The 19878-nt window shown below is 36.8% G+C and overlaps 1 protein-coding gene across 1 annotated transcript; it reads left to right on the top strand.

Annotated features, from left to right (window-relative positions):
* Positions 1-397: 397 nt before the first annotated feature.
* Positions 398-8018, top strand: LOC111611399 (adhesion G protein-coupled receptor F5-like). The gene is made up of 10 exons (XM_023348050.1): positions 398-534; positions 2498-2642; positions 3265-3322; positions 3444-3456; positions 3587-3673; positions 4904-5082; positions 5749-5925; positions 6018-7391; positions 7483-7524; positions 7647-8018. Exons 2-10 carry the CDS (start codon positions 2602-2604, stop codon positions 7701-7703), a joined length of 2028 nt encoding a protein of 675 aa, XP_023203818.1. The 5' UTR covers positions 398-534; positions 2498-2601; the 3' UTR covers positions 7704-8018.
* Positions 8019-19878: the final 11860 nt, after the last annotated feature.

The following is a 19878-nucleotide window of genomic DNA, read 5'->3' as shown; positions in this document are numbered from 1 at the left end:
ACATTAATATTTTAACCTTACGGATTATTGTTATTATTATTATTATTATTGGACGGATGTGCTTGTTTTCTCAGTAGTTATTCTTCCTGTGGTTGTTAGATATTTCTCCATTACTTTGGCTTTCTCTAGTTGAATTGAGTGGATGAGAAACAGGAAGTGAATGTTTACTTATGCAAAAACCAAACTCCCAAACCAACCAGTGGAACATTATTTTGTAAACCAAATAATGGTGTTGTTACATCCACATTTCCTCCAACAGAGACATTTTATTCAATTCTCACAAAGTAACACTTAAGCAAATGTTCCCAAATTCACATTTCGCACGAGGCTATTTGACGGACGCCAGGAATGCAAATACACTGCCAATAAAAAGCTCTAATGAAAGAGAATCCTTGAAATCCACCATCATTTCCTGATTGGCTCCATAACACAGACAAAGTTGCTGTTTAACACTGGGAATATTTTGTTGTCCAGCTACGGCAAGTCGGAGGATTTATGTTCTTTTCTTGAATGCAACAGTGATACCCAGGAAAGGTAGGATATTTCTGTCGTGTTGGGTTTTTTTTTTAATCAAGATCACTGATGTGTAACTGAATAGCTCAAAGGAATCTGAGCACAAGAAGTTCTAAACTATCAGAAGGCTTCACAGGAAGTTGTATTTTATTCTCCAATTTATGAGTTTTTAAATGAAAGTATTTGGAAGTGGCTGATGAGGCTGGCAGGTTTTTCTAAGCTGACAGTGGAATAACAGCCAACAAGCTGTGTGGGATGAGAATCTAAAGCATAAATTGAACTGAAATAAAAATTGAAGTTGAAATATTGAACTTAAATTGAATTAGCAGAAAAGCAAATATTGTTATGTCTCATATTGTCCAAGAGTCGTTGTGGATGGTGATCAGGCCATGAATTTGACTGAAGACGGTTTCTGTATGAGACTCATGACTTTCTACGTTGTTTACTTGAACTTTCGAATACTAATTAGCTGCTCCCAGTTGTACAAACAATAACTTGTTGCCATAGTTGCATATCGTAGCAGCCATTCGAAAGACAAAAAGTATAAACAATTGCACAACTTGTCCAAAAAATATGAACAAAAGTCAACAAAATGAACAAAATCAAAAGTTTTTCTTTCTCTACCAGAAACAATCAAAAGCCACCAGAGATTTGTGAAATCATAAGACATTGTAAAAGATCAGAAAATATTACAAAACAAGACAAAATTATGCAGAGTTTGTGTTTGAAAAAGCCAAATAGCATCTACAAGCCTTCCAGTGCCTCAACCAATCAAAATGCTTGAAAGAGTGCTTCATGGCAGCGAGCCAATCATTGGAGATCTCCTATGTATGACTGAAAAAATAAAAATGATGGTCATGTAGATTGTCAAAAAAAACAAAAATTCCACAATTTTAAATTAAATGTCTGAAAAACTAAAAGTAGGCAGACGTTTTGTCTGTATATAACTTGCAAATATACAGTCTGAGTTATGACTGAAAAGTCTGACCGTCACAAACACTGTTTGAAGAATCTTTTTTTTTTTAATAACACCTTCAAGATGTCCTGTTTAGAAAAATTTACTTCATTGTTACTCTGACCATTTGTTTTCTTGTAGACTGTCTGAAGTTAATTTGGAGGATTCCTCTCTGCCTTCAGTTCTTTTCTTTTAGCACTTTTATTTTCTTTTTCTGAAACCAACTCAGAACTTGATCAGCTCTGTGCTTGGGACTGATTTTTATTCTTCCATCTTCAGACTATTACAATTATCTGTTAGTTTGGTGTTTTCCTCCTCTGTATCTTCAGATCACTGGATACTAGCTGACCATTCTAGAATATTTTATAATATACAGTATTTTAAAAATATATAACTATAACATTTCTATTCATGTTGGAAGAGTTCACGGCTCCCTGGAGATGAACTGTACAACTAACGTATTTTAAAGCTCCTACTTGGATGCAAAGTGATGCAAATAAGTTTGTTTAGAAAAACACAAAAATAAAATAAAATTTCACTAGTAATACAGCGATCACAGTGGCTAGATGTGAATGTTTTTGAGCTTTTAATAGAGATATCAGCAGGTTCCTTTGCCACCCTGAACATGGTCAAAAACCAAAATATTGAAACAAATGACGCATCGCCCCCACACCAAGCCAGCAATATATCTGATTGACCGGTGAAACCAAACCAGAAAACCGCCAACGTAGCTGAGTTATACAAAGAAAGTACTGACTAAACCAAGCAAATTACTTTGCATACAGGTACATCTAAAAAATAGAATATTACATAAACGTGCAGTATTTCCTGCCAGTCATCTCAGAAAGTGACGCATATATTATAGAGTCAGTGATAGTCTTGGGCTGCCATGTCATCTGCTGGTTCTGGTCCACTGGGTTTTTCTGGAGTCCACAGTCAATCCTGCTGACGGTACCACAAGCTGCTTCAGTGTCCATGGTTTTCCTGTTGTTGATTGGCCAGCAGACTCTCCTAACCTTTAACCTATAGAGAAGAAGATGAGCGACCCAACGATGAAGATGATCTGAAGGCAGCTGTCAAAGCGAACCACAGGCTGACCTCCTCCAAGCCACGGAGCATTGATGCAGTAATTCATGCAGCAGGAGAACCGACTGAGTACTGAGTGCAGAGAAATGTAAATACTTTTCAGAAATGCTTGGTGTTAAAACATTATTTTTTAACTGGTCTGATGTGATACTATAATTTTCTAAGACAGTAATTTTGTGTTTTCTGTAAGCTATAATCACTGAAACTGCATAAAATAAAAGCTTTAAACATTTTACTACTGGATCTCTAAAATGACTGACATGACTGGTAGGAGATATTGGACTTTTACGCAATAGTCGCATTTTTTATAGATCTACCTGTATATTTTTGGTTAAAAAAACAACTACCTTCTCTTTTTTTAAGAATGTATTTCTTTAAATGAAAATGACATCTATAGTTACAGCGCTTGTAAAACGAACCTCCTCTTTAAATTCTACAGTTTTATTAATAAGGGTGTATTAAAAATTGTTTGGTTGGTATCAGCAGAAAATGTTGTTTATGTGTATTATTTTTGCTATAATCGGATAATATTTGTGTTGTTATATTGGTTTGATGTTCTGATACTGAAGTGTGACAAACAAAACAAAAACTGAATTCTGAAAGAGGGTGAACACGTCCACACCACTGTATTCATCGTATTTTCTAATTTATTGAATATGATTGCATTAAGTTCTTTCTTAATGCCACTGTGTTTTGTGTTTTTGCATCAGATTGACAATGTGGACCAGAGCGTCTGTGTTTCTAATTGGAGCTGTCTACTTGTGGCAGGTACTCATTCATTTCTTTATTATCTCTATTTTATAATATTGCACCTGCATGAGACCCATTGAAAAAAAATTGCAAAACTTTTTACAGGAAGACTAATTTGGATATTTTGTTTCTCTTACAGATTATTTCAAAAGGTGACAATGGCTTACAGATTTTTTTGTTGTTGTAGTTAATTCATTAGAAAAATGTTTTAATGTGTGTTTAACTTCCAAACTCACACATCTGTGTCTAATGTGTTTTAATGGAATAATCCTGTCTACGTAGTGGAAAGCACCGATATTGGACAACTACTCCAGATGTTTGACAGCAACGTTGTCTACACGTCCATCTATACATGTGAAGAAGCAGATGGTATTCTGATTTTAACAATTTTATGTTTCTGATGATGTTTTTTCAGACTCTATCTGGGTTTTGTGTTTAATGGGCTCCTGAGAAATAAACTATCTAAAACAGGGGTCTCAAACTCCAGTCCTCGAGGGCCGCAGTCCTGCAACTTTTAGATGTGCCTCTGCTGCACCACACCTGAATAGAATAATTAGGTCATTAGCAAGACTGGGAGAACTGATCTACACAAAGAGGAGGTCATTAAGCCATTTCATTCCAGTGTTTTGTACCTGTGGCACATCTAAAAACTGCAGGACAGGGACCCTCGAGGACTGGAGTTTGAGACCCCTGATCTAAAAGGATAAAAACAGCAAATCTGCTCGCTATTTCATTGTCTTTCTTTAGTGTGCGTTTGGCGCCACCTGCTGACTTCCAGTATTATTGTCCCTAGACAGTCAGCACAGTCTGGGCTGCACTAGAATGTCCAAAAAAGTCAAAGTAAAATTTGCATCACCCAGACAGTGGAGCAGACTGAGTCAGTGCAGAATGAATTACGCCTCAGTGTGATGGTGTATCTATTGGAAAGAAATAAAGTCTAGTTGGTACTGGGAAAAAATGGAAGTCTGCTATCAAGTAGGGAAAACTATTAAGAATATAAGATAAATGCACAAACAGCTTGCCAAAAGCAGGCTGTTATAAAGTTATTTGGGTTGCCATATTGACACAGTATCCTCGCATTGCTGGGGTAGATCAAGAAACCCAAAACCTTTGGTACTGCTAAGTAAAACTACCCATGGTATTATTATTGCCGTCAGGTTTTGTATTGCTTTGGTGTGGAGAGCTTTAGATTGCCGCTCTAATTTTCTGCTGTGCCACTTTACACCAGGCATTAAAACCCATACTGCATCTGGATGAGAGTGGCTGTCACCTGTAGCATTCTTTGTCCAACTGTATGCTAGACATGTAATGTTTGCTGTAATGCTGATTTAGCAAATGTAAAAGGAAATGGTTTCTTGCTCTATTTTAGGAAATGTTATGATCAGAAATGTGCAAAATGTCAAATAAAATAAACCGTCAGATCTTGTGACACCCCTCTAGGTTAGTAAGCGTTGTGTGGTGATGGGCTTATGCCTTCATTAGGATGATTTGTGCCCATTTTGAAAAATTGGAGCCCGTCAATCAAATCGTCAAAAGCCTTTTGTATTTTCTCAGAATTTTGGGTAGAGGGTTCAACTCAACATATTCTTCCATCTTTAGATATTACATGTACAGAGCCTCCATATGGAATCGGATTAGTAGGTTACAAAGTGTGGGCACCCTGTGGCGTGGGCATGGTGGGAAATATGACAGCAGTTTGTATGGAAAATGGAAAATATGAACGAAAAGAGGACAACTGTGTCCTCGCACCCATTCAGGAGATGCTCGATAAATCTAAGGTAACTCACTCATGTTTACTATCATGACACCAAAGCACAATAAAAAAGACTCTGATATCAGTAGAATGCAACATTTGTATTTTTATTTTTAACTTTAGTAAAGAAAAATCAATTATATTACATCCTGTCATGTTTTTGATAAGCATTTCTGATGCCTGTGCCTCTTTACAAATAGTTTTCTAGAAGAAAATACTTGGAACCATTTTTCTCGCTGCCTCACATTAAATCATATTAAACTTTTCCTGTTCTAGGTCAGTTTGGATGACTGAAATATTTATGTTATATGTTCTCGACGAATTCATCTGAAAGCATCATTTATGTGTTCAGTACAATTTTTACATAAAACTGATTACAAATTTAAAAATACAATGGAAATTTTACTTTTTGGTCATGGTGATCACATAACCCTCCAAAAATATGATGTTTTGGTTATGATCTGAAAATCAGATTGTTTAAAAAAAATCTAATTTCAGAATTCAAACATTCCTACAAAAGTCTTTTCATACTTGAATTGAAACAACATGAATGTAGCACAAATAAACAAGACTGTATTTTTAATGTATTGCATTACATTTGGTTTTATCATCAGAAACAATTTAAAGTTAGCCAAATACAAACCATGACTTTAACTGTGAAACTAAAAATTTGTTTCTTTAACTGCAACAGACACTAAATGACTCAACATTGCCAAATTTCTTGGAGGAACTCAGAAACGTGACTGTCAACAACACTGGGATTGTTTCTGTTTCTCCAGCCACGATCAATTCGATTGTTACGATCCTTAACAATGTGGCTAGCAAATCAACATTGTTAACTTTGCCGCTAACTAAAAAATCAACAACGGTAGGTGAGGGTGTGTGTCAAGTAAATTCTCCATATTTCAAAATATACATGTTCAAATCTAATATACGTATATTGTGTGTTTTTAAAAACAGTATATCCTGGAAACGGCTGGCGTTCTCACGTCCATTGAATCAAAGGGGTCATGGGACACGCTCAATAACAAAGACAAAGAAAACCAAAACAACGGCTCCACAATACAAAGCACCAGCTCTGCCTTGCTGAATCTTTTTGAGTCAGTATCCAACAATCTTGTCAATGAATCCTTCACCATTGAGACAAGTTTCATTCAACTGAATAAAGCGATGTTCGAAAACCATTTTCGTCATGATTTTAACTTCTCAGTGGAAATAGACATACCAGCGGAGGCCAGTGGAGGAAGTCAATTCATTACCACAATTGTATTTGCGTCCATGGATAACGTTCTCCCTCCAAGAAATGAAGACAACTCCTCATCCATTGTTATCAACGGAAAGGTTGTTCTTGCTACGACAGCAGCCAAAATCAGAAATATATCAATAACATCAGGAATTCTGAATGACACCCTGGGAAACCCAAAGTGTGTTTTTTGGAATTTCACACTCTTTGATGGTCTTGGAGGATGGAGCGACTCAGGCTGCTCTCTGCTGTCCCACAATAGTGAAACCATCAGCTGCAGCTGCAACCACCTCACCTCCTTCTCCATGCTGATGTCCCCTGAGATTATTGAGGACGAAAACATGAATGACATAACAATAATTGGAGTTGGCATATCCATGGCTTCTTTGGTCATATGTCTTATCACAGAAGCTCTCACTTGGAAAAAAATAAGTACCAACACCACCTCCTTCCTGCGTCACGTTTCCATCATCAACATAGCCGTTTCTCTCCTGATCGCAGACATCTGGTTCATCATCGGAGCGTACTTTAGAGACGATAGTAAGAAGGAACACCCTGCGCTGTGTGCAGTTGTGACCTTCTTCATCCACCTCTTCTACCTCGCCATGTTCTTCTGGATGTTGGCCTCAGGCCTGCTGCTGCTCTACCGCACCGTCTTCGTCTTCGAGGGCGGATTGTCCAAGACGTCCATGCTGGTTATTGGATTTGTTCTGGGATATGCTGCTCCGCTGGTCATCGCCGTAACAACCATGGCAGTGACTGTCCCGTCACATAAATACATCAGACAAAACCATGGCTGTTGGTTGAACTGGGAGGACTCCAAAGCTCTGTTGGCCTTTGTGGCTCCTGCACTTGTGATTGTGGCGATAAACTTCCTCATCCTGCTAGTAGTGATTTATAAAATGTTGAGGAGAAGAGAAGTAAGGAATACAGGCCAAGGCAAAGAGCAGCATGTTTTGGTGGTGATTGCCAGGAGTCTGGCTGTGCTCACACCGTTTTTCGGACTGACTTGGAGTTTGGGAATCGGAACCATAATTGCCCCCAAAAACAGGGAGATAAATTTTGCTTTTACCCTGTGCAATTCACTGCAGGTAACAACAATCACACATTTACTATGTAGTAGTATTCTAAAACTCCTTACTTTTTAAAACTTTTTCTGAAAACCTTGTGTCTTTTTTGCAGGGTTGTTTCATTTGGGTGTTTGGAACACTGCTGGACAAAAAGGTGTGCATGTCTCTGCTCCCTTTACACTACATTTTAAATATTTTTGAAAATGCTATCATTTATCTAAAATCTATTGATTTGAAATATTTTTTGTGCACAAATCAATCACTCTTTTTTTTCAGGTGCGGTCAGAAACTATAAAATCACTGACTTCAGCTGATAAGTCCACCGCTGGTTGATGAAGTAACTGCCTGAAGAGTTCCTATAATGAAGAGGGCAGAACGTTGGTTTTAGCCTGTTATTCTTTGTCCTACATTCATTTTCTTGCATTTTGTTTATCATTGTTGCTATGGGAATGTACAGTAATACCTAAGCCCTACATATGAATATAAAGCCTTTTCAATCTCTTTTTTTACAAAGTTCTGTTTTTTATCTTGATTGAAAAACCCAAATGATGATTTATGCAACTATTGTAACTCGTCACCAGCTCTAAACAACCCCAGCATCTTCAAAACAACAAGGAAATTAGGCAAAAAAGTTTTCACGGTTGAGGTGCAGCCATATTGGAAAAAAATGGTTCATGGTTTTTTGTACAATAAACTGAAACAGATTTTTTTTTGGCTGCGTGCTAATTTTTATTATGTATTTTTATGTACATGCTGTAAAAAATAAAACATTGTAAGGATTTTCTCAATATCTTTTTTTGCATGGTTAAGTTTTTTCATGTGCCTTTAAAGTTAGCTTCTGTAACTTCTATTAAAAAACATGTTTTCTTTACATTTGTGATGGGCCACAGCAAAAGTAGAAACACGTGGAAATAAAAAATGAAGAAAAGGCCATTTGAATACTGGAACTGTGAATCCTAACATTTAGAGAAAATGGCTTTCAAAGGTTTCCACAAACTTGCTGAACAACCTGGGAGTCTCAAAATTAGCTGTTCATTTCCATGACTTTGCATTAGTCCCAGCTCTGACCATAAACAGGTAGGCAATACCTGGGAAGCTGCGCAGAAAAAAAGCTTTCATAAGCCAGCATTTGTTTGGCTTATCTAACTGGGAAAATATATTTTTTATAAGTTGTCAGCTGTTGTCCATGTGAACTTTAATCTTGTGAACTTTTCTCATGGGGTCGTGAGAGAAACAGAGGTTGTAATGTGATTTTGGTGACACCACAAGTATTATTTTCTTTGAAAATTAAACACAATTTTCATTTTAATTCGCTTTAGCAGAATGTCTGTCATACCATCATCCTCGTGTCTGCAGTGGCATTGAACATTCAGAAAACCTCCTCTGTCTGTCATGACGATGTTCACTTGTATTAATGACATTAAAGACAAAGGCAAAAATAATGTTGAAAAAAAATAATTTTATTTTGCTAGACATGTAAGTAAAAGGCATCAGTAAAAGTTTCATTAGAAAAATGTTAATGTAAAAAGCATCAATATAACACTGGGAATAAAACATCAGCAACAAAAAAGATTGCAAAAATGTAAATGATGGCAGACAGGCAAGAAGTATAAAATTATTTTAAAAACTTAAATCAAGAAATGAAATCAAATAAATATTCAAATAAATAAAAAAATTAAAAGGTCTTTTTTCCAAACATACGTATTTTTCAATATAGAAGTTATTGGACTAATACACAAGGTAATGTATAAGTAGAACAGGATAAAATACTTTCATTGATGATAGAGAGTGCTTACTATCTGCAACACTGTTGATAATTTGTATAATTTCTATAAAAAATAAATCTTTACACATACAACGCTCCTCAACTGGCTTTATAGTGTGATGCCCAGGAGTCGACCCAGCAGCATGATGCTGGTCTCCAGTGTAGTTCTTGACAAAAGTGTGGCTTTGTAAATTCTGAAAATAATAAAAAATATTTCTTTCAGATTATAGATTACATTAATAAGTGGTCATATTAACATGTGCTACACTGAAAATTAAAAGCCACAGTGCTACTGAAAGTCCAACAGCTTCATTTTTACCTCGTTATTCATTATTATTACTGTGTTAAAAAAATCTTTAACACAGTAAATTAATTGTAACTTACATTGTGCAAGAGATTTATTTTTTAATCAGTTTGGGTGTCGCTAGTGGTGTATTATGGAAACTTTCATTTACATTTGGAACCCAGAGCACCACTTCAAACGCAATGAAGGCCGAATACAGCAGCCAGTTTGGCTGATGGACAATAAGACCTATAAAATCTATCATATTTCTTTTGTAAGAACTGGATGCTTCTGTAGATGTTGAGTACTCTCATGTCCTGGTGTCATCTTTCTGCTGCAAAATAATCCATCAATATGTTGCACATGAACTGTGGAGAAAGTTTGCATCTGCATGAAAGCATCCAAAGTTGAGAGCTCGCTCTTCTTCTTTAGTATACAGTCAGGTTTTCTCCATTTCGTTGTCATTTTCAAACGTTGTGGTGGCGAATCTGGTGATGGCTTCTGATACGTTGTTGCAGCTCCTCCATGCCACTGGCATTGGCAGCAGCCTCGGTGTAGAAGTTGCCATAGCAACACGTTATTACAGCCACAGTTTGGTTTGTTTTTGATTTTTGTCTGTTACCTCTTCTTGACATGGGTGTCCATTGAAATTAAAGTAGAAAATAAAATAATTTCCTTAAATGTATGTAAAACACTTCATCCACAGACAGAGGCGCATTGTCCTCTATGTTTCCTAGCAACACCAAATGATGATGCAGTTTTTCTCATTAGTCATAAGTTCTCACCTTACATGGAAAATATACTTTTTCATAATACCTTGATGTAAAATCATCCTGCAAAAAGCAGTTACTTTTATAGATCTATTGTGGTAATATTCAGTAGCTTTAGTGGCTTTAGTACTAATTAATGTAACAAATTTTATATTTTTGATGAATGATTTTAATTTTGTATGGATATATATATTTATTGATATGTTTACATGCTCTATTTGGGTGTTTTGGTAATGATAACCGAAGTACTTTTGTTTTATTTTTATTTCTACTGATTGTAGCAGCAGAAGCCACAGCGTACGATCCCAGTGAAACTCTCCACCCCCCCGGTGACACCCCGCTCAACATAACTCCGTGTTTCACAACATTATTCGCATTTGAAATTCTGTTGCTGATGATCTGTGTTATGGGACAATTTAATGTCTTATTGCTGACATTAAGGGATTTCATGTAAACTAACATTACTTGTGCTGGAACAGTAAAGGAAAAAACAGGTAGGAGGTTTGGGTTTTTTTATTAGAAGTAGTTATTTGCCTTTTTGTGTCATGACGAGTTGTTGTACACAGAACTGTTTAACACTCCTAGTGTTAACTCCTAGTGTTAATAGAATGTCTGACATTAAAATGTCAGCAAAAAGCGCCAAAAGCAACTTAGTTTGCCTCAGAGACTAAGTAAATGTCACAGTAAATGTAATGTAAATGTGCTGAACTTCTATAGAAGTTCAGAAGAAGGAGACGATTGTTCAACTGCTTTAAAGTTGAACATTAAAGCACTGTTCAACATATTTTGTTTAATGAAAGTAATTTCTTTTCAGGTTAAAAATGCAGATCAGATCTGATATGTATCAGAAACTAAACAGAAGGTTTTATTCTGACCCATCAGGCAAATATTCTGGCCAAAAGATCTTTGTGCATCAAGAGACTTTGAACTAAACTATATTTATATTTATATTTGTATGAACAGTTGGATAGTTATCTGTTCAAAAAAATAATGGTTACATTCATTGCTTGAATTTAAATTTATGTAAATTATCTGCAATCTACATAAAACAATACAGTCAAAAATACAAGATTTATAATTACTTAACGATATATTAATCCCCATAATACATAATATTCTGACTCATAAGAAATTAAGTAGGTTTAATATGTGAATAATAATATAAAATAAAACTAACTGCCTTAGGTATATGCTCACTCTCACATGTCATCCTTCATATTAAAACTAATTTAGAAATTTAACTATGAATATATAGTCTTTGTGTGTGTGTGTGTACTTGTTTTTGTTACCATGGAAGGTCAGAACTCAGGGAGCCCAACAAAGAGGGGCCCTGTGTCTTCATGGGACCCATAATCCTGGACTCCACATGGGAAACCATTCTAAAGCAGGCTGGGATGCTCATACGCTGTGTGTGTGTGTGTGTGTGGGGGGGGGGGGGGCATGTGTGTGTTTCAATGTGTGATTGTTGGCGTATTTTCTAAACCATTGTTTGTCAGTCCCTGTATCTGAATGTTTCAAATGTGTCTCTGTTCCAGAATACCCGATTCAAACATTTTCTTGCAAATGTTTTGAGTTCCATGTTTATTTTTATGTTATTTCATCTATGCATTTAGATTTTTTTGTCTAATGTTAGCTTAAGATTTTTCTCCCTCTTTCATTCATAGATCCTCCTCTGTCCAAGTTAGTCTTCCATGTGTGTGATCTGTGTTGTTTCGTCTACCCTCAGCCCCCCTACATCTGTTTTATGTTCCCTTGATTGGACTGGTACAATTCCCTTCAGTGACATACCCTCTATATTAAGCCTCTGGTTGTTCATTGCTGGTTCCATTACTTTTCCTGTGCTCCATGAACTGTTCTTTCCCTTTCATTAAAACTTCCTTCTGCTTTAGCTGTTGTCTGCATTTTGGTCCTGCTTTATACTTCCAAATCCTGACACCTACATATGAAGTTTATGGGTCAGTATGCCTCACCTCCATTTAATACTGCCCATTTGATCTTTGCATATTAACCATTTCATCCCTGTCTACTTCCACTTCATATCCATGCACCTAAACCATGGTGTATTAGTTTTACCTTGTATTTTAAAGTAGCACCACAACCACATTTCATAACAGTGGACTGATTATTATATTAACTGGTCTAAAGCAACCTGATTCCCAAGGGAACACCGGTATGTTGACTCATAAACACCCAGTTGTGGATATGATGGGATTCGCCAGAACAGGTTACATTCTGTACCCAAATCTGCTTTGGTATTTTTAGAACTGAGGCCCATTGTTTTTATCAGCTAAGCAGCAAGTTGTGGAACCTGGTGCCACATAACTTGATATCAGACTGGAAATTCAACTTCATTATTCAAGGATGTGGATTTGGAATTTCCCTAAACTTTCCATATATGTGCTCACTTTCATGTTTCCTTTTTCTAGTATTTCCCTCCTCTAATAAAGTCGAACAATTACACTGTGTGGCCAAAAAGGTTGCCATCTGAATTATTTGAGCAAAGGGGGATGAGCTTTCTGTCAGATGCATGGACAACATTCCTCCAGCTGCGACAAGTTATATAATCACAGCTGATACAATCATTAACTAAGTATTTCTTAAACAACTATGTGGAAAGACATTCTAGTAGAAAATCTGATTGTTTAAGAAGGGTCAAATCTTTGCCATGAAGTAGTGGATACATTTAAGGAGATTCCAGAAACTGCAAAAATTGAGTTGAAAACTGTCCAACGCATTATTAAAAACTGGAAGGAAAGTGGGGACCCACTATCTTTGGGAAAATAACCTGAATGGTGATCACTTAAAAATTTGGTGACAGAGAAACAACATTAGAATTCGGGGCTACGTTTAGACTTTGTTTTCATTTCTTTGCAGGTTATATGTTTCCCTTCTCAGTACATTATTAGTTATTGCTGTATCCCACAATCTCACCTCTGGCTGCAGCTTCTTCTTTGGAAGGAGGTTGAAACTCATGTGAGCGTCTTTTAACTCTGACTTCACTGATTTTTTGAAAATTTTCAACCTCTTTTTTTATTTCCACAATTTTTCTTATAGGTCTTTGGCTCTAAACAGTTAGTTCTGTGTTCTTTTGGACCTTGTGAAATGTTCATAAGCTGGTGGAGGAGGTCAGAGGAACAGTCATTTTTAAAGTAGCCTCTTAGGACAGGTTTCAGAGTGGATGATGTCAGTCTTCTTCATTTCCAGGATCTCTCTGAGATGAAGACCTGGGCTTACTGCTATGACTGCTTCCAGGATCTCAGTCTCTGAATGTCTGAACTCAGTCTGCTTGATCAGGCTCATATAGGATAGTTTATACCACTGATCGTGAGCGTGAGTGGAAATAAAAATACCAATAGGTATTTCGTTCCATGTAACACAGTAGGAGTGTAACCCGTAAATCTTTTATGGATGCAAAAGCAAAAAACCCTCGCTTGATGACTTTGTGTTTCTGTGTTTGATATGATGTAAAGCACTTTGAAATGCCTTGCTGCTGAAATGTGCTATACAAATAAAATTTGATTGATTTATCAACTTCTGCAATCTGTCCACAAAACCAAAACTCCCGCCTGAGAGTCACCTGTAGTATTTTAGCTGGAGAAGCACGGGGGTGGTTCAGTTTCCTCCCTTTGAGCCCTCAAGCTCAGTTTTTCCTCTAAAATCCCATTTTTTCCCTCCAAATGCTGTCAGGCTTTTCTATGTTCCTCTCACAATTTCTTGTACTTGGCCTTTAGTGAGCTTAATTCACCTTTCTCAGCTTGTGTCTGTTCTGGTGTCCAGCATCTTACAAAGTCAAAGATCCCATAAAGGCAAGTAAACTCTGGAGAAACTGTTGTAATAATTCAGGTTCTTCTTAATTTTTAATATGATCTGGTGTTGTCTCAGCTGGTCTGATGAAGGAACTTCAGGCTTGGTTGGTAAACCTTTCTGAAGGTTGACCAACTTTGAATGCTGTCTTTTCTGCAGCATTTTGCTCATTTCACCATGAAGTTGCTACATAGTTAGTCTCTCCTCTTGCTTTTCTAGGTTCATCTTCTTTGGGTTGATCACTTTTAGTTGGAACTCCTGGCTGGCTCGTAAAATGTATTACGGTATAGACAACAAAAAATGATTGGGTTCTTGATGCAACAACAATTAATTTAAGATCTGCAATACAAAGATCACAGAGCAACTCAGAGACAGGACAAACAACCACAATCCAACTGACAGGTAGAACAATTTAGAGCAACCATTCAACCTAACTGTCATGTTGTTGGACTGTTGGAGGAAGCCAAAGTACCTGGAGAGAACCCAGGCATGCAGACTAATTACAGAATGACATCAGGAATTCAAAGCCAGGACCTTTTACTGCAAGGCAGCAATGCTAGAAACGACACTACTGCGCAGCCCTCCAAACATTGTGTTCAATTTAATATTTTATGTAATCACTCAATATCTCCCCATCTGTGAGTCTGCTTTTAATAGAAACAGATGAATCCAGATGGTTTAGTAACAACATCCTGATCCTGAATTCTGTTGATTTGCCTTTAGGTGTTGAAAATCATGGATGAGAGAAATGCAACAATAATTGACACATACAGTTGGGCTTTTGTTTTTTGGCTGAAGTAAAAACTGGTTCTGGTCATAGACTTCGAATGGAGCGGGATTGACAGAGTTTAGGTTGGCTTTCTTTATAAACTTGGTAGGATGACTGTAACAAATTCAAAGGCAAAACAAACTTTTGGGTTAGGTCAGCTCTCTGTCTATTATATTCCCTCTCATACTGCTCCATACCTGCAGTCCATATTCCTACTTGTCAAACTTTCAGATAACTGTTCTTTTTTTCTAAATATCACTATCACTAATGAATGCAGGATGGCTTTTACTCTTCACATAAATAAAAAATGATGTTTTTTTGTTTTTTTTGCCCTACTTAGTGTTAATTTGAAATTGTTTCCCCTCTAGGTTAAAAATGCAGCCTGTGGTGGCTTTATTCCTTATTGGAGCCCTGTGCATGTATCAGGTACCCTTCTTTCTCAAAGTCAACAATAAACTATTTATATTGCAAAGAACAAGACAAAATGGTGGTATATTAAACACACTAACTCCATTGACATCACTAATAATTCTGGTATTTACTTGTCTTTACTCTTGCAGGATAATACTGCTGGTAAGACTACAATGTGATTTAAATAACTCCTCTCTGAAAACGGAAAAAACTTCCAAATATTTAATGGCAGCGGATTCTCCCACAAAATCATAGTCTACACATGTGACGAGCCCGCAGGTATATTTTCTTAGGAGGTTGTTTCTCCTAAGAAAATATAGGAGACACAACCTCCTATATTTTGCCTCCAGGGCAGCTTCGTCATTGTGCTGCCCTGATGATGGCCACACAAAAAGCAAGGAGTATCATGTGGAGACCCCTGTTCTTCTAAAAGTCCAACGGCAGCAGTTTCTTCCAATATGTCATAATCCACAAATATGTACAGTTTGCAATTATACCTTTTCAACAAGCACTTTTCATCTGAACACACATAGATTTATGGTGAAGGGTTCTGGTTTCTTAGTTTATTTCATACTTCCAGGACCTTATGCATATTAAAATGAGACTGGTTGGTAACAAATTGAAATCAACATTGACAGATTGATACAGATTCAAAATCTCTACTTGGAAACAATTCTTTGACACAAGTTAAAATAAAGAAAACTATTTAATAAGACTCTTCAATGGATTTTATTCTTTAAAGCTGGTACTCTTTGCAGTTGCCAGTTGCACATATGTTTGTAGACAAGTAGACTTTTTATGCATACTGTCCATAAGCCAATAGTTCTACAAACTCTGCTTACTGTGACTGTGATACATACAGCTCATTTGTACTAGAGAACACAGGACAACAGTTTTTTACTTTTACAGGAGCAGATAATGCATACCCCATGACAGAATCTAATCCTACGCAGAGTACAATAAATTACCGCCAATCTGCTACCATGACGACCACAGGTGAGTTGACAATTTTTTGATCTAGCTCTACACATCTGCAATATGTTATCTGTGAAATTTCATCCTCACAGAAAGGCCCTCTATATACATAATGACAGAATCTGAACCCACGCAGAAAATAACCACCAGTGTTACCCCAGGTTAGTTGACAATCTCTTAAATAATCTCTACACATTCTGTAATAATGTGTTAACTGTGAAACTCCAATGTCTATGGCTACTTTGTATATCAAACCAAAAGGTTGAGCTGAATGAGGTTTACAGTTTTAAAAATTACTTGTCAGCATTCTCAGAGTTACAGATTCTCATGCTCACTTTGCCCAGACATACTCCTCTCTGAAAACGGAAAAAACTTCCAAATATTTAATGGCAGCGGATTCTCCCACAAAATCATAGTCTACACATGTGACGAGCTGGCAGGTATACTTTCTTAAGAGATTGTGTCTCTGTCATTTCCTGTATTGTCAACTAATTTGACTGCATCCTCTGTGTTTCTGGGAAACATCCAATTTGCTGCCCTGACGATGGCCACACAAAAAGCAAGGACTATCATGTGGAGACCCCTGTTCTTTGAAAAGTCCAATGGCAGCAGTTTTTTCCAATTTGTCATAATCCACAAATGTGTACAGTTTGCAGGTATACTTTTTGAACAACTACTTTTCACTAAAGTCAAAACACACATAGATTTGTGATGAAGGGTTCTGGTTCCCTAGTTTATTTCATACTTCCAGGATGTTATGCATATTAAAATGAGACTGGTTGGTAACAAATTGAAATCAACATTGACACATGCATGGCAGTAGATTACCGCCAATCTGCTGCCATGATGACCACAGGTGAGTTTACAATTTCTTGATGTAGCTTTACACATCTGTAATATGTTATCTGTGAAATTTCATCCCCACAGAAAGACCTTCTATAAACAAAACAACAAATCTGAACCTAAAAAGATAATGAATGTCTATGGACATTCATGGTGAAACTCCAATGTCTATAGACATTGGAGATTCACAGTTAAACTCCAATGTCTATGGATATTTTAGTTTAAATGTCAAAGGTTTGTACATCAAAAGGTTGAGCTGAATGAGGTTTACAGTTTTAAAAATGACTTATCAGCATTCTCAGAGTTACAGATTCTCATGCTCACTTTGTCCAGGCGTACTCCACTCTAAAAACGGAAACAAAAACTTCCAAATATTTAATGGCAGCGGATTCTCCCACAACATCATAGTCTACACATGTGACGAGCTGGCAGGTATATTTTCTTAAGAGGTTGTGTCTCTGTCATTTCCTGTATTGTCATCTAATTCGACTGCATCCTCTGTGTTTCTGGGAAACATCCAATTTGCTGCCCTGATGATGGCCACACAAAAAGCGAGGACTATCATGTGGAGACCCCTGTTCTTTGAAAAGTCCAATGGCAGCAGGTTTTTCCAATTTGTCATAATCCACAAATGTGTACAGTTTGCAGGTATACATTTTGAACAAGCACTTTTTGTCTGAACACATAGATTTATGGTGAAGGGTTCTGGTTCGTTAGTTTATTTCATACTTCCAGGATTTTATGCATATTAAAATGAGACTGGTTGGTAACAAATCGAAATCAACATTGACAGATTGATGCAGATTCAAAATCTCTACTTGGAAACAATTCTTTGACACAAGTTAAAATAAAGAAAAGTATTTAATAAGACTCTTCAGCTGTTAAGATTTTATTCTTAATAGCTGATACTCTCTGCAGTTGCCAGTGGCAAAAAGAGTTTTATGCATACTGTCCATAAGCCAATAGTTCTACAAACTCTGCTTATTGTGACTGTGATACATACAGCTTGTTTGTACTAGAGAATACAGGACAACAGTTTTTTACTTTTACAGGAGCAGATAATGCATACCCCATGACAGAATCTAATCCTACGCAGAGTACAATAAATTACCGCCAATCTGCTGCCATGACGACCACAGGTGAGTTGACAATTTCTTGATCTAGCTCTACATATCTGCAATATGTTATCTGTGAAATTTCATCCTCACAGAAAGGCCCTCTATATACATAATGACAGAATCTGAACCCACGCAGAAAATAACCACCAGTGTTACCCCAGGTTAGTTGACAATTTCTTAAATAATCTCTACACATTCTGTAATAATGTGTTAACTGTGAAACTCCAATGTCTATGGCTACTTTGTATATCAAACCAAAAGGTTGAGCTGAATGAGGTTTACAGTTTTAAAAATTACTTGTCAGCATTCTCAGAGTTACAGATTCTCATGCTCACTTTGCCCAGACATACTCCTCTCTGAAAACGGAAAAAACTTCCAAATATTTAATGGCAGCGGATTCTCCCACAAAATCATAGTCTACATATGTGACGAGCCCGCAGGTATATTTTCTTAGGATCTTGATTCTCCTAAGAAAATATAGGAGACACAACCTCCTATATTTTGCCTCCAGGGCAGCTTCGTCATTGTGCTGCCCTGATGATGGCCACACAAAAAGCAAGGAGTATCATGTGGAGACCCCTGTTCTTCGAAAAGACCAACGGCAGCAGTTTCTTCCAATATGTCATAATCCACAAATGTGTACAGTTTGCAATTATACCTTTTCAACAAGCACTTTTCATCTGAACACACATAGATTTATGGTGAAGGGTTCTGGTTTCTTAGTTTATTTCATACTTCCAGGACCTTATGCATATTAAAATGAGACTGGTTGGCAACAAATTGAAATCAACATTGACAGATTGATACAGATTCAAAATCTCTACTTGGAAACAATTCTTTGACACAAGTTAAAATAAAGAAAACTATTTAATAAGACTCTTCAATGGATTTTATTCTTTAAAGCTGGTACTCTTTGCAGTTGCCAGTTGCACATATGTTTGTAGACAAGTAGACTTTTTATGCATACTGTCCATAAGCCAATAGTTCTACAAACTCTGCTTATTGTGACTGTGATACATACAGCTCATTTGTACTAGAGAACACAGGACAACAGTTTTTTACTTTTACAGGAGCAGATAATGCATACCCCATGACAGAATCTAATCCTACGCAGAGTACAATAAATTACCGCCAATCTGCTACCATGACGACCACAGGTGAGTTGACAATTTTTTGATCTAGCTCTACACATCTGCAATATGTTATCTGTGAAATTTCATCCTCACAGAAAGGCCCTCTATATACATAATGACAGAATCTGAACCCACGCAGAAAATAACCACCAGTGTTACCCCAGGTTAGTTGACAATCTCTTAAATAATCTCTACACATTCTGTAATATGTTATCTGTTAAATTTAATCAGTTTTAAAAAATGACTTATCAGCATTCTCAGAGTTACGGATTCTCGTGCTCACTCTGCCCAGACATACTCCTCTCTGAAAACGGAACACAGAAAGATGTTTTTGTCTGGAGATTGAGAATTGAAATTTAAAATTTTCAGATTCCCCAAACAATATTATTTTCTCTATGGTCAAAGATTATAAAGAATTTGTATGTTTCATAGTGGTGGCCACCAGAAAAGGTCCAGTGACTTGTAATGAAAATGGTACTTCTGGAGGTGATCAAGGCAATTGCGTCCCTGCAGCTGTGATGCAGCTGCTTGATGAATCTGAGGTAATGTAGCACTTTGGACATTTCTGACCCAACAAAACAGAATTAAAATCAGTCCACAACTCTGTTTTGTTACATATTGTCTAAAATGCTGAGTC

Source organism: Xiphophorus maculatus, chromosome 15, assembly GCF_002775205.1.
Source record: "Xiphophorus maculatus strain JP 163 A chromosome 15, X_maculatus-5.0-male, whole genome shotgun sequence".
Lineage (NCBI taxonomy): Eukaryota > Metazoa > Chordata > Actinopteri > Cyprinodontiformes > Poeciliidae > Xiphophorus > Xiphophorus maculatus.
This window is presented reverse-complemented; position numbering and strand designations above follow the sequence as displayed.

Bases quoted from the DNA above. Each gene is read 5' to 3' on its own strand.
- LOC111611399 (XM_023348050.1), top strand. From the start codon at position 2,602: ATGCAGCAGGAGAACCGACTGAGTACTGAGTGCAGAGAAAT. The intron at 2,643-3,264 runs GTAAATACTTTT...TTTTTGCATCAG, and splicing joins AGTACTGAGTGCAGAGAAAT to ATTGACAATGTGGACCAGAG. The intron at 7,525-7,646 runs GTGTGCATGTCT...CTTTTTTTTCAG, and splicing joins GAACACTGCTGGACAAAAAG to GTGCGGTCAGAAACTATAAA.